Source organism: Pleurodeles waltl, chromosome 3_1 (assembly GCF_031143425.1).
Source record: "Pleurodeles waltl isolate 20211129_DDA chromosome 3_1, aPleWal1.hap1.20221129, whole genome shotgun sequence".
NCBI classification, from domain to species: Eukaryota; Metazoa; Chordata; class Amphibia; order Caudata; family Salamandridae; genus Pleurodeles; species Pleurodeles waltl.
Window position 1 is genome coordinate 1133712158 of NC_090440.1, and position 15720 is coordinate 1133727877.

Here is a 15720-nt window from a genome sequence, read left to right on the forward strand (position 1 = left end):
AGCCCAAACCATATACTAAACAATTGTAATGCGAATGCAGAACCCCACCTAGGTAAGTGAGATGGGTAGAGGGGAGCTGAAGGAACTAGCAAAGCCCAAAGGTAAGTACCACAGTGCCCCCCAGCGACCAGGAAGAAAGAAGTAAGTTACTGGATTTTCTCCAAAACGCACAAAAGGATGAAAAAGAAGAAATGTTGCAGAAGCTGGAATGAGCTGTGGAAACAATGTTGCAAGCAGGGTCTTTGTTATGGATGCAGATTGTTAGATCCTGGAGGGTCCAGTCACAGCTCCAGTGGTCAGAAGTCGAAGTAGAGGTAGCAGAGGAGTCCTGCTGGAATCCTGCAAGCCGAATCTGTGGACCCACCTCAGAGGAGACTCTAGTTAACCCTGAATGGGGGATTGGTCACCTAGCCAGGTGACCACCTATCAGGAGAGGGCTCTGACGTCACCTACTGAACTGGCCACTCGGATTCTCCCAGAGGCCTCTGCTAACCTTGGATTCAAGATGGCAGAATCCAAGGACCCTCTGGAGGAGCTCCGGTCATCACCCCTGGGGTGGTGATGGACAGGGGAGTGGTTACTCCCCTTTCCATAGTTCAGTTTCACGCCAGAGCAGGGACTGGGGGTCCCTGAATTGGTGTAGACTAGTTTATGCATGGAGGGCACCAAATGGGCCCTTCAAAGCATACTAGTGGCTAGGGGAGGCTACCCCTCCTAAGCCATGTAACACCTATTTCCAAAGGGAGAGAGTGTTACCCCCCGGAAAACTCCAGAAAGCTGGCAGGAGCAATGTTGGAGGTCCTATAAGAAGCCCCCAGAGTGCATAGAATCATACTTCCAATACTGGAAACAGTATTGGGGTATGATTCTGACATGTTTGATACCAAACATGGACAGGTTCGGATTCACCATTATGTAGCTGAACATAGGTAGTGACCTATGACCAGTACACGCATAAAATGGCATCCCGCACTCACGAAGTCTGGGAAAATGGACCTGGAGTTCGTGTGGGCACCTCTGCTAGTGCAGGGGTGCCCTCATACACAGGTACTTGCACCCTGCTCTCTGGGTTAGGAGGGCCTACCACAGGGGTGACTTCTAGTGACCTGGTGCAGTAGTGAAAAGGTGCATGCACATTTTCATGCAGGCTGCAATGGCAGACCTGTAGTTACATTTTGCATGGGCTCTCCATGAGTGGCATAATACATGCTGCAACCCATGGGGATCGTGTGGTACCCCAATACCCTGGGTACCTGGGTACCATATACTAGGGACTTACATGGGGGCACCTGTATGCCAAATATGGAGTGTATGTGGTTCAAGTAACCAAGTTTAAAAGGAGAGAGCATAATCACTGGGGTCCTGGTTAACAAAATCCCAGTGAACACAGTCAGACACACTGACAACAGGCAGAAAATGGGTGTAACCATGCCAAGAAAGAAGGTACTTTCCTAAACTAAAGGTCTGCCCTACCAGCCTTGGCAGTGAAACAGTCATGTTCAGGTGGTGTGCACATGTGATCAAACAGATCTTTCACAGGGCAAGAGAACTACTGGCTTATGTTAGATGAACCATATCCTCATGCTGTATGCTGTTATGGGTGGAAGCAGAGTGCATATGAAACTCATATAGACCAATGGGAGAGAAAGTTTGATCCCAGGCCTCCTCATGTATCTGCATGCATGTATGTATTTTCATGTTTTATTATAAGAAGTCGGCAGACATCTAAGCCTGTCGTCTTTCGAAGGTTTCTAACCAGCATGATTTCAGTTACCTGTAGAGTTTGCCAAAGGGCACAGTCAACAACAAAGTCATCGCCTACAAAGATAACCTGTGAGATTTAACATAACAAGATACAAGTCTGCAGGCATTAACATAATGCCTTAAAAACACTCTTAAAGGCCTGTTGTCATTAACAAATGCAGGACATGATGTAGAAATCAGGCATTCTGCCTTTGTGTACCTGATCAGGCATACAGCCATTGTCACTAGCATGTTGTAAGAACAATCTCAGGCTACCATGCTGAGCAAAAGCTTTGCCACAAAGCAACCATTAATATACAGCCATACAGTTACTAATATCTGTATAACAGTACAGCTAGTAAAACAATATACAACATCTAATAAAAGGGTGTAATAAGGTTTCCCAAACCATATTTCAAACCACAGAATTTGTCACCGGGGGTTACCAACAACACATGCCTGGTCTATTATGGTAATAACTGAGATTCCTTGTAGCCTGCCTTCAATTTTTAATTTAGTATAATGATAATCCACTCTTAAAAAGCTATTGCCTTTAACACATGCTTTTCACAATAATTCAACCCTACTGGCTTTGGTATTCCTTTTCATATTAAACACAGCAAACTTATGGAATCAGACATATTTTTCCCCATGAATTAAACATGACTGTAACTTTTACCAATGACTTGATACCATAACCAGCACAGGTCTACTAAAGTGTGCAAAAGCTGGCAACCATCAAGCATACGGTTACAAATTTACAGATGGAAAAACAATCTACATTCTCCCTCAAAAAACGCCCGACAGATTATCACAGTGAAAATCTTGGATCATCTGTCTTCAGAGGTGGGGACCAACCACAAAACTTCTACTACTGTGCTAATCTGTGAGTTTTCATGTAATAAAATGTCTATACAAAATTCCTCTCTTCAGCTTTTATACAATGTAATAACAGTCTACTTCAAAATGCCTACTGACTTTTACAGTTGTTTTTTTACTATAGATAAATCAGGCCTTCTGCTTTTATTGTAACTTTTCATAATAAACAGATTAGGCCTTGAGCTTTGATCAATGACTTGCCACCATAACCAACATGATCCTGCTGTATGAGCATAAATCTACCCACAGGCCAAAAACTGCTAAGAAAACATTATTTTTCAGTGCAAGTGAACAACTTCTCCCCAATCAAATGCTATATACAAGGGAAACAACATGTGAGGGGAGCTGACGCCTTTGTCTTGTAGTACTTACTCCTGAGAGCTCTTTTTATGTTGATTGCTTTCAAGACAGACCTAATGATCTTGAAGCTCCGATTAATAAAGATGTCGAGCAAATCAGCAGAGCATATGCTCAAAAAAACCATCAATCGACGTATTCGATCCGAAAGTACGTTCAGCAAAATAAACCTGTGCTTTAGTCTTCTTCCTTTGGAATTATTTTGGAAATATTTTACATCAGACATAAGGTCCAAATTTATAGGGGGCTTGCACCTTCTTCTCTCACCCAGTCAGACCGAAAACTCTTGCACTAAAGTGTAAGATGGACTATAAAGAACGTTCGCTGACAAGGTTGTATGTGCTTCTGAACTTCACACTATATTAGTCGTAAAGTTTTGTCAACTAAAACCTGAGAATTATTAATTTTTGCTGGCCTTTTTAACAGTTTTGATTCCTTTGCAAATCGTGATTTGTTTTACCGGAACTTCACGTCTAACTATCTGCAATATATTTATGATTTTCTAATTCTTAATTAGGATGGTGCATCATTTACTTTCAATGGCATTGACGTGCAATCATTGTATAATCTGATTCCTCTTTCCGCTATGAATTTTCAACGCTTGGACTCAAGCAATCATAATAAACCACATATTTTAGGTAACCTGAGGTAAGGTATGTGCTAAAGCAGTTCGTAGATAAATAATTCTATCCTTAAAGCTGGACTTGTGCTTTGGGTTATAATTCACACATAGCTGAGGGTTTGTTTATATTTAGGAGAAGTATAGAAAGTGATAAAACATTAAAGTTAATAGAAAATGATTTGAATAAATGCTGTGTATGAGGTAGAACTATAAAGGATCTGAGCATACATTCTTCATGTTTGATGCTAGTTACCTGAACCAGCGGTTGTTTCATTCTTCTCTCCATCTGTTCCTTCTCCTGATGCTATGAAGCCCAGCGTTTCATGGAACTGGAGGCTGAAGAGAGAGAACATGTAGTGACCTGAAGACGGAATCACCCAGATCATAAGCAAACAAGAATTAAAATAGATAGACATGGAGACATTTCAGAGATTACCCATCTGATAAACACACGAGGGAGAGCTAGTTCATTTCAATAAAGTATTGGGGCCTATCTTGTGATTGTTGACGGAACCTGGCATTGCTCTAGGCAGAAGCTTTGTGGCTTAGTGTTGTTATTTTAATGTTGAAATCTTCATAGAGTCATTGGAAGTCCTCTTGTAGCAACCCTCTCTAAACAAAATGTGATAGCTGAACATCGTGGACCTCCATATAAACCATGGGTATGAAGGAGCTGAGGGTGTACATCATAGAATCAAATATTAAAATGTATGGAAAATTCACATTTCACCAGTGCGTGTCAGAGAAGAGAGCCATACCACATCACTCACTGTGTGTAATAGTGAAGAGAATACTTGCCATTCAGCATGATTTCACGATGAGATGCCGGGAAAAATGGTTTTGCCAAGTGTCTTACCTTTGTAGAGAGGTATAGGGGCTAATTTCGGACTCACACAGTTAATATATATGATCTCAGATTACTAAAACGTGATATGGAGCTCCAGGTTGTAACAAATTTAAGGAGCATAAGTGACTCAGCAAAATTCTTTGCAATTTACTTTTTAATTCAGGTGTCATTATAAATTGACCTTTCAATCTTAAACTCTCTTGCTAGTAAGGCACAGTTTTCGTTGACTTTTGGCCCGCTTAAGAATTGATCAGTAAGGCATTTCAATGAACTACTAGATTTTTATGAAAAAAAGAAGAAACTGTTATTTCTAAGTGAGCAGTGTGGATTGTGCTTGCGATATTTGCTTGGAGTGACAATTTCAAAAGTTTGATATAATAAAGATAATCTTGCATATCAGCGTGGAACTAATAAATGCATGTATCGATAGCAAAAGTTCACTTTTGTGGTTTAAAAATGTGATCTTTCAAGAATTTAGTGAAAGGCAGAGAGGTTTATCGCAGAATGGGCCATAGTCCATTGCGTGACAAGCTTACGTCTAGTATGTTTCATGAAGTGTATGGTAGGGGAAAATTACAAACTAGTATGAGGTACTTAAAAGTTTGTCTTTGTTAACGAAGCCATCCTATGTCAAGACAAGCCAATGCTCTTCGCCCCGCCCTGAATCTCTAACAATCACCAATAGATATTCTATAATGCACGTTTATTCCATTATATCAGCTTTGGTTTTGAAATCCACTGTGACATCATTCACCAGGTGGCCCCTTTAATATGTGGTGCTTCTATTAGTACCCTCTTATAGTAGGCAATGTGGCCACACACTCGATATGTCTGGGTTGGTCAACATTGCTTCTTGCATCTTTGGGTCTGTCATCTTGTTTCACTGTTCCTTCACTAAGTTGTCAAAGATAGTCTAAGTTGATAAACCCCATTTGTACCCTCATACATTTGCCACCTTCCTAGTTCTTTGATAACCGAATTAGCCTTTGTTAATGGGTTGTTTTTTTCGCTAAATGTGTTTGTTTGCGCAAACTAATAAACACACTAACCATTTTTCTTCCACCATGGCTTAGTATCTCCCATGGCAATTCAAGATGCTATGGAGTTACCAACACCCCTACAAATAAGAATCCAAGAGTGTTTTGGCACTTTTTTTTTAGCTGCGATTAAACTCCATGATGAGTGAACTGGGCTTCGTGCAGGATTCAATTCCAATGCCCACAAAATTACCATCAACATTTGAAGAGAAATCCTGCAACGTGTCCGAAGTCATGCACGAGTTGACCGGGTCTAGCTGGGGATAATATGACTTAGTTTGAGGTCGTGTTCACCACCATAGAACGTTAGTGCTATTGCTGATATAGGTACACAAAGGGGCAGATAGAACAATATTTTGTGCTGTGTTTGTGTCACAAGTGATGCAAAACCGCTCATTGTTTTTGCTATTTACTTTCCAGTACAAAACGTGTTTTGCTCTGGAAAGTTGCCTAAAAGTAATGAAATCAGCATCTAGTGCTGGTTTGCTTTACTTACCAACAAAGAGGCGTTCCATGGGTGGTACGTGGGCGTCCCCATGCAACCACTCATGGTTTTCTGATGCAAAACTTTGAGACATTAATTTGCGTAGAAAAATAACACCATTTGAAATCAGGCATTATGTTTTAATTTCCACTTTTTTCCCGAATTTGCATGTGTGCTGCACTGCAAACTGCACATTCAATGTAGAAACGCTTTAATTGAAGTCTAAGCGTAATATTTTGTACTGGAAGGGAAACCTTCCAGTACAAAAGCTATGCTAGACTCACTAAAATACCCTTGCACTATGGTGCAAAGGTGTGTGCGTCGCCCTCCGCAGCAAAAGTCTGCCCATCGATAGGGGGAGGATTAAGGAGAGCAGCATATCACTGTAGATATGGCGCTTTCCTGCTTCCTCCATGTCACTCAATGCAGTGCCGTATTCTTGGCAGCTGCACTTCGTTACATGACACGTTGGTAAATCTGGCCCCTAGTGTACTAAAGCAGGGGGTCCCAACCTTTTGACTTCTGTGGACCCCCACTTTATCATTACTGGAATCCAGGGACCCCCACTGAATCATTATAAGAATCCTGGGACCCCCTCCACTGACTGCTGGAACCTAATCTATTAATATTATAAAAAAAATTCTAAGCAGTTGCGGACCCCCTGCGGAGGCTTTGCGGACCCCCAGGGGTCCCCGGGCCACAGGTTGGGAATCACTGTACTAAAGCACACCAATGGATGCTGCAGAGGCCCAGGGATTGAAATGGACCAACCTTTTGGGAAATTCATAGATTTCCATAGAGGGCGACCTTCCACTGTATTATAGTTTTTATATTCCAAAAAAAGTGAATGTGAACGTGTCTACTGCATTCCTCTCAATATCTTCTCAAGATTCTCCAATGTAGTCAGCGGGCCAGAGAGAAGCTATACATGTAATGAAACACAACTAGCCTGGGGGCATGGTCAGACCATGGCGGAAGATAGCCACCTAGATCGGGAGCTCTGCGTAGCTGTGGGCTTTGGCAGGGGCGCCGCAGCTGCTGCAAACTTTTCTTCATGAGCCTGGGAGGCTCTTATTTATTATCGGGCACCCGCCCATACCGGGGATGAACGAGTTGAGGGCAGGGTGCAGACCGCTTCACATTCCTTTGGTGAGGGCCTTGAGAACGGGGCAGAACCACGTCCTGCAGTTGCGAGATAAAGCGCAATTGGAGCGACGTACTGCAGCGCCAACAGGGGACTTACAGTGTTGCCTCACTCCCCTATCTGCCTCCCTCCACCTCCCCCCCTTCCGCTATACCTGTCCTGCACACACGTTGCCTGCATCTCCAAGGGGGGGCGGCCAACACCCACTGAAGTGAAGGAAAGTGGAGCGACGACACTGGCCTATATTACCTGGTTTTTCCCTGCTCTACTGTTGGAGCAACCATAAGTGCGCAGGGGCACGCATGGTCCCAAGCTGAGAAGAGGGTCCTCTGGAGGAGTCATACTAGGCCCTGGTAGACCAGCTACAGCGACGGGGAGCGTGGCACTGATACGCAGACCTCTGCCCCTCCCACAATGACCGGGAGTCCAGCAATAATAGGCCTGCGGTGTAAGGGGACTCCGCCCGCGGCCTTCATTCCTTGAGGCCCTACATCCTCAGGCCTTTCCTCTACAGCTGCTCAATGCTGACAAGTGGGACCTGCCCTCCCCCTCATCTCAAGCCTGACACCGGGGCGCTTTAGTCATCTGACATTGCCTCACTACACAGTTCTCCTCGTCCTCCTGGGCCCACGATCGTAAAGCCATCCCTCCTTACCTCCCCAATGCAGCTCCCCCAGCTGGTGCTGCTAGAGGGCCTCAGGGTGCTGCTGACAGCGCCAGCTCCGCATTGGATAAGGCTAGGAAGACTGATCGCAGACCGGCCTCTACATAACTAACCCCAGTGGCTATTGAGAGGGGAGGGTGACCTGGCGGTAGTGGCGTCCCCACACCCATCCTTCTTCCGCTCACACCTAGACTCCACAGGGCTACTTCTACAAGCTGGTCCTGAGATGCCCGGTGGCAAAGCTACGGATAAATCTACAGGCAGACCGGCGCAACAGCTGCTAGTATCCGAGGCCCTCCAATACAAGCGACCTGTCTCCCCCTCTGTGGGACCCCCACCTATCCTCATCACCTGTCCAGCCTCCCACCAGGTCTGATAAGGAACAGCCCACGACCATGGACCGGATACTTCAGGAGATCACCGGTGTCAGCCGTAGGAATGGAGGGATGGACGCCGCCGTATCCTCCTTGACTCTGGAGACCAAATCCATGCACTCGGAAATAGCAGGTTTCCAATCTAGAGTGACGGGACTGGAGCATCGCATGGGGACCCTGGAATCACATATCACTACAGTCCAGGATACAGATCAGGACCTTCTCTACCTCCATAGTAATACCCGCTGTATTACAGGGGGTGTGTCATCTCCAGCCTGCTGGGTAGCAACCCCTGCGAGCAGCAGCTTACTCTCCGTCATAATAATATGATATGATACCGCCAATAGATCGCCAAAGCCCTGAGATGCCACCCCCCAGCGAGCTGTAGGTGGCACTCTCTGCAGCATTCCATTTCACTACACTATTCTTACTATTCTCGTGGTCCCCTAAACAGCCTGGGCCGTGCAGGCAGCCCACCCCTCTCTTTCTCTTTCTTGCTCAACTCTCTTACACAAGATGGATTGACCCTCCCCCACCATCATCCCCTCTATTCCTCTACGGTACCCCTCCCACGGAAGCCAGCAGCCTATATATGTGCTTCTCAAGAAGCGGCGGTTGGGGGCGCCCCTTGCTTCCCCGACTGGGGCCCGACCGGCTGTGCATGGGGTTCCCATAGGTTAGGACCTGCAGTCTACAGACCTGACCCTAGGCGACTTTGTTCCCTAACTCACCTAACCTACGCTTAGTTATCCTCCTCTCCTTTACACTTTCTTCTTATTTTTCTCATTCCTCCTTTCTTCCCTCTTTCCTTCCCCATTTATCACTACTCCCCTCACCCTACTTTCTTCTCTATCCACCCCGCTACCCCTTTTTCTTTTACTCTTCCTCACCTCTACCCCCTCATAAGGTTCCGCTCAACGTCCACCAGCTCTCCCTTCCCTCACCCTTCATACTGACTTCGATACTGCCCCTGCTTTACACAGTGAGGGACACCTTCTCCCCTTCCTCCCAATCTGCTCAGTCCTTGTCTCCATGGTCATTTTCTCCTCCCCCTTTTCCTCATACCCACTCCAATAATCAGCATGTCAGGAACCACTCCCCAATTGACACATCCACTACGGATCCTCTCCTGGAACGTGCATGGCTTGACGAACTATGTTAAATGAAAGAAAGTGCTGTCCTACCTTCAATCGAAAAGGGCGGACATAGCTTTAATTCAGGAGACCCATCTTGATAGCGCGGATACCAGCAAACTACGCTGGGAATGGGTGGGAAGGGTGGTTTTTAGTTGTTGCCCAGCACCACATGAGGCTGGCGGTGGCACCCCTCGCAAATGTGGAGTAGTGCTACCACTACGCAGAACCCTACCAGTCACGATCGCCCAAAAGTGGGATGACCCAAAGGGGAGATATGTATTTGCTAAATTGAAAGTGGGGGACATGTCTTTCTGCGTGGGCTCTGTGTATGCGCTGACTGGCACCAAGCAGCCTTTTTTTCTTGCAACTAAATCGCCTCCTGACCAAAATCGTGACGACCCGCTACATCATAGGGGGGGACTGGAATCTGGCTCGGGTGCGATACTAGATAGGACAGGCCCCATTGATGCGGGTAACAACCATGACAGGGCGCTGCTAGCAGACATGATGACTGACATGGGTTTAGTTGATATACTGGAGATAACCCATCCAACAAACAAAGAATACACCTTCCTCTCACCTGTCCAAGGCACTCAATCTCGCTTGAACTACTTTATGGTGTCACACACCGTAGTTGCCCAACTTCAAGACGCCCGTAGATTAGATAGAGGGCTCGCCGACCATTCCCCTATCCAGCTGTCGCTCCAAACGGGTCTCAAATCTCCTGGTCATAAACCATGGCGTTTTGCAGTGCATTGTTACAGCTCCCCCCAAGGGAAGGAGCAATTGCGAACCCACATGTCCACATACATGGCCAACAACACCGGCTCCATGGCCTCAATGCGGGTCTTCTGGGCGGCTGTGAAGGCGACCTTGAGGGGCCACATGATGCCGCACTGGCCAACAGAAACAGGGCGGCCCGCCAGAGGACCCTCAAGGATGACATCCAGAGCCTCACCAGGCAAAATACTGCACAGCCATCTCTTGCGATACTTCGTTCTCTAGAACAAGCCCGTATGGCACTCAACGAGCTCTACACTTCGCAGGCCAAGTATGCGCTGCAACGCCTCCACGGCCGCCACTACAACAAGGCAAAAAGGGTGGATGGCTGTTCACGGTACAGCTCCGCCAGAGGGAAGCTGCCTCTGCTATCCCGGCCATTACATCCTCCACAGGAGAGATACTAACGTGCCCACAAGACATTGTAAATTAATTTGCGGACCTTTTACCAACATCTTTACACTCCGGAAACAGCGGCAAGCATCGCTCAAATCGAGACCTTCCTCACCGCAGCCAACCTGACTTGCCTTTCGTTCACGGGCCAAGCCCTCCTGGATGGGGAAATAAGCAGGGCAGAAATAGCCCAAGCTATCTCAGCTCTCCCCTACCACAAATATCCGGGCGAGGACAGTTTCCCAGCAGAATTGTACAAATAGGCTGTGGAGGAGGCGGTCGTCGCTGTCCACAAGGCACTTGCAGAGGCGTACCGGGAGGGTTCTCTGGGAGCAATGTCCAACAAGGCTACAATAGCTGTCATACCTAAAACGGGCAGGGATCCTCTACTCTGCAGCAGTTACTGACCTATATCTGTCTTAAATGGAGACATCAAGCTCTTGGCAAGTGTCTTGGCGGCGCCCTTACACAAAGTCATTCCGTCTCTGAGCCACAATACCCAGGTGGGGTTTGTCCCGGGTCATACCTCTAGAAACCACATGCATAGTCTCTTAAACTGTGGGGGCTTTCTATCTAATCCGTTCCCTGTCAGAAATGGCATGAGGCAGGGTTGCCCCCTGATGCCGCTCTTGTTCCTACTGGCAATGGAACCTCTGGCGGCCAACATCCGACACTCCCAGCAGGTATCCCCCTCATAGGTGACATCTCAAAAATGTATCTCTATGCCGACAACATTTTACTAACCCTGACCGACCTGGAGAGATCTCTACCATTGTTACTGACAACCATAGACGGCTTGGAAATCTTGTCTGGTTACCGGGTGAACTGGGATAAGTGTGAAGCGCTGCCCCTCTCAAGGTTAACAACAAGGGCTGCAATCCATGGCCTCCCATTCCGTTGGACTCCGACCCGCCTCAACTACCTGGAAATCCTTGTTAATCAGGGTCTGGAGCACATGATCGGGGACAACCTGGATCCTCTTGTGTCTCGTATGAAGCAGGACTTCGCAAAGTGGTCACTTTTGGGTCTTTCCATGTGGGGCAGAGTGCAGTTGATTAGAATGGTCACACTCCCGCGCTTTACATAGATCTTGGGCATTCTTCCCCTGCCAGTGCCCCTCTCCACGGTTAGGAGAGGGGCACTGTGTGGGGCCCCTCACAAGAGCCTTTGTGTGGGGCTCTACGCACCCACGACTGATGCCGGCAAAAATACTTGCTCGTCGATCCTGCGGATGTCTAGGACTCCCCTCAGTGGAACACTATTCCCTTGCCCTACAGCTGTCCCAACTGGCCTATATGCTATCTGGAACACCGGACCCTCCGCAGTGGGTGTCCACAGATAAACTTTTGCTGGCCCGCCACGAAGCACTAGGAGGTCTGTATAGCCTGGGTTCCTTGCAGCCCAATCCAGCAACCCGATACTAATGGCAACGCGTGCGGCATGGCGAAGGGCTCACCGCCTACTAGGAGTGCATACCTCCTTGCATGCCAAAGCCCCCATAGAGGGTAATGACAGCATCAAAATAGGGGGAACTGCTCTGAGATGGCCTCAATGGAGCATGACCGGCATTGACTGTATAGCCCAGATCATGGAAGGGGTCAGCTAAAGTCGTTTGATGAACTAGGAGAGGAGTTTGGTATCCATTGCAGCCAAGAATGGCGCTATCTTCAACTTAAGCACTGCCTGCATAGAGTGCTGGGATCCCTCCCATGGGTGATCAAGGCCTCACCAAGCATTGCTTGTTTGCAAATGTGGGGCCGACACAGAGGCGTAATGGCAGGCCTCTATGAGGTGTTAGTGAGCCATCTTTACTCGCATCCCCTCCTTGGAAAGCTACGACACAATTGGCAAACCCGATTAGGGATCACCTACACTGAGGCGGACTGGTCCGATATCCTGGATGCCCTTGATAGAGGCACTCAGGAAGCCCGACTGAAGTTCTGTCTTTTTAAAGTGCTTCATGACTGGTACTGGACCCCGTTGAAACTCCACGGGGCGGGTCTCCTGCCACATGCGAACTGCTGGTGTTGCGCAGAACCTCACTGCGACCTACTACACATCTTATGCCACTGTCCATCGCTGCAACCCCTATGGGATGCGGTGCACCACACCCTGGCGGACTCCCTACCGCTACAACACCCAGTCTCACCATCGCTCATCCTCATCCACGACACACGATCACCTCCTCTTCTATCGCGACCGCAACAGAAATTACTCAACATGGGACTCGCTACAGCTAAAATGTGCATCCTTAGACACTGGAAATCCAGCACTGCTCCAACCCTGGCAAAATGGATGACTGCTATGATCCGAACTGCCGCGCATGAATGGGTAATTTACAAGCTACAGGGCCAGACGGCCCCTTTCACTAAAGTCTGGAACCCGTTTCCCCTCCCCCCCACTTCCCCTCCATCTGCCGGTGGGCTGTCGGCGCCGTAGCCCTCTCCTCCCCCTCTTCTCCCCTTCTCTTGACCCCCCGCCTACATCTTTTGTTTTGTTTTTTCGCCCAACATGTTCCTTTTATGTGCCCTCACATCCTTTCTTCTCTCCCTGCTCTTAGACCATTTATCCTCTGCGGAATTCTATAGTCCTATACCCTTTCTCTATGGCCTGATCTCGCTTTACACTCTTCAGGTTATGATCCCCTTCATTTATTGCCTCGGCTCTCAGCCAACCACTGGTCAGGCTCCTCTCCCCATTGTTCTTCCTTCTCCCTCCATTCTCTCCTTTCTTCCTTCCCTCCTAACTATTCCCTCTCCTTTTCTCAGCATTTTCCGTCCGACCAGCGCAGGACTACTGACCTTGTTTTAAAGGGGGAAAGCTCTCATGGTGAGACCAGTCCAGTATCTATCCAACTCCTCCTCCCCTTAGCTGATGGGGCCAGGATTTAGAGCTTAGGTGTCGCCGATAGCAGGTAATACGAACATATTGCATTCCATATTCTATTGACTCACAGCGTAACTATCCCACCTGATTATCCCCTAATGATCATGACGGGTAGTAACGGAGCGGGCCAGGGCGCAACTCTCACACTAAGGAGATCCATACTCTCAACATCCCATGATACACACTCTTATGTGATTACTATTTTGGACCCTTCCGAACACTCGATTGACTGTGAATACTCTGCTCCTATTGCCTGCTCGGCCTACCGCGACCGCCGTGGACATCTTAAAACCTGTCAAGAATATCACCAATGTTCCCTCTCGCCCATCTCATCCTCCAAAATCCTACTTTTCCCCTCCCCCTTTCCCTCCATCTCTCTCTCTCTCCCCTCCCCTTTCTCTTTTCTCTCTTTTTTTCATCTCTATTACCTATCCTCCTTTGTTTTCCACTTAGCTCGACTTATTAGAAATTGCTTTGGATAGCAATAGGCCTTTACATGTTAACCTCAAAGTTGTAATTGCTATGTTGCGCATAGGCAAATTGGCCCTCTTCTGTAAGGACTCCTGATTTACAATAAAGATTTAAAAAAAAACAAAAAAGAAACACAACTAGTCTAAAAGGCACAAAGCAAGGGCATTCCTCTTACTAGGAGGGTCAAATTATTACTGCTCATTGAGTGGAATATGTTGAATTCATTTTAAAAAGCGACAAAAAGGTAAATGTAAGCACATTTGCCAGTTCTATCAGGTGTTGACTCTTTCATATTCTACTTTAATTTCAGTAATAAATGACAAATCCTCATTCCTATTAAGAGAGAGAGATCCTGGAAGTGAGGGACTGAATGGCACCTTAGAGGGGGTGGATGTGAAAGAGTGAGTGTCAGGGAGAGTGTGCTGGGAAAAATGGATATGGTAGGGGCTGGGAGGCATAACACAGTGGCTGAGGTAAAAAAAAGTGGAAGAGAAATTGTGTAGGAGAGTTGCTGCTGTAAGGCATTGAGCAGAGCAAGAGTGGGTGGAGTGAGAGTCATTGGGCAGGGAAACTAACTGGATTAAGTTTGAGGGAACTGAAAGGGGAGAATATTGATGATATGAGTAGATGAATGTGACAAAGGAGATGGAGACAGAAAAGATGAAAGTGAGGGTAGTGTGAAAGTAGTTGAGGTGTGAATACACAGGATTGGGAGTTGCTGTGTGTGAGACTGGATAGAGGTTGATAATAAGATGTGGTCCATAAGTTGTTTTCTATGAGCAAGAGTGAGGATGGGTGAGAGTGATAAAGCAGAGCCAGATGATATAGTGAGTGTTGAGGAGAGTGGATAGGGCAAGTATTGATGCAAAGAGAAACAATCCAAGATATAATAAACATCCACATTCGGTACCCAGCGACCCCTCAAATCACTCAACGACTGTATTTTTGCATTTGACCATTTTCAGTGCTGCACTGAATTGCAGCTAGGTCAGTGCTAACAAACACCATAAACATACTAATGTGCATACTTGAATAAGTACATATTAACATGCATAGAAAGTTGATGGGGTGGATTTATCGGGGTGCTAACAGACATGAAGGGAGTCATGATGGATGTGGTGAATATGCAAGGGTTGAAAGTGGATGAGTGTGGAAATGTGAGATGAGGTGAAAGAACTGATTGAGACTGGGAGTAGATGGAAGGATGAGGTTTGATAGATACAGTAGATGAGAATGAAAGGAAACTGAAATTGGCTTGGGGGACACTGGGTGGGAGAGTGGATAGAAGTAGCAGAGTACAGAAGGCAATTGGCAATAGGGAGTCAGATGGGTGCATCTGTAAGAGTGAGGATAAGGATCAGTGAGTCGTAATTTTTAAACTCAGATGAATGGACTCAAACATAGACAATGTTATCAGCACAGAGTTGGTTCTACTGTTATGTGATGCATAATATGATTTTCCATTTATTCATACAAATTATTCTTTTTGTAGTTTAAATTATGAGTAATTTTGGCCCTCTAAAAGTTTATACTGGCTTGTACATTTCTTATAATTGGGAGCCATTAGCTTCCTTGTTATAAATATATTTTTGAACCTTGCATCTTAACAGATGCTGTGTAATCTACAGTTGGCTTGTAGTCTGACCACATAATGCCGAATTATGGTGCCTGAAAATTCCATTTGCCAGGGTCCCAGTTTCCAGTGCAGACTGATGAATTGTCTCCTATTATTCAAACTAGCTGGTTGCAGAGGAAGTATCAAATGGATTCTTGTTATAGGTACTACAATACTCAGGATGTGCATACCGATGCCTCAACCCTGGATGCAGCAACAAATACGGCCACATCGCTGACCAACGCTCCATTGTAGAATCTTTCACCTGCGCCCACTGCCACCTAACCT

General features: G+C 46.6%; 1 protein-coding gene across 1 annotated transcript in view; it reads right to left on the bottom strand.

Moving 5' to 3' along the window:
- The window catches only part of LOC138283558 (uncharacterized), a 149563-nt gene that overhangs the window by 75546 nt on the left and 58297 nt on the right, over window positions 1-15720 (bottom strand). Inside the window, exon 5 of the mRNA XM_069221499.1 lies at window positions 3855-3937. Within this exon, the coding sequence (XP_069077600.1) occupies window positions 3855-3937 (83 nt within the window). The remainder of the gene's footprint in view (window positions 1-3854; window positions 3938-15720) is intronic.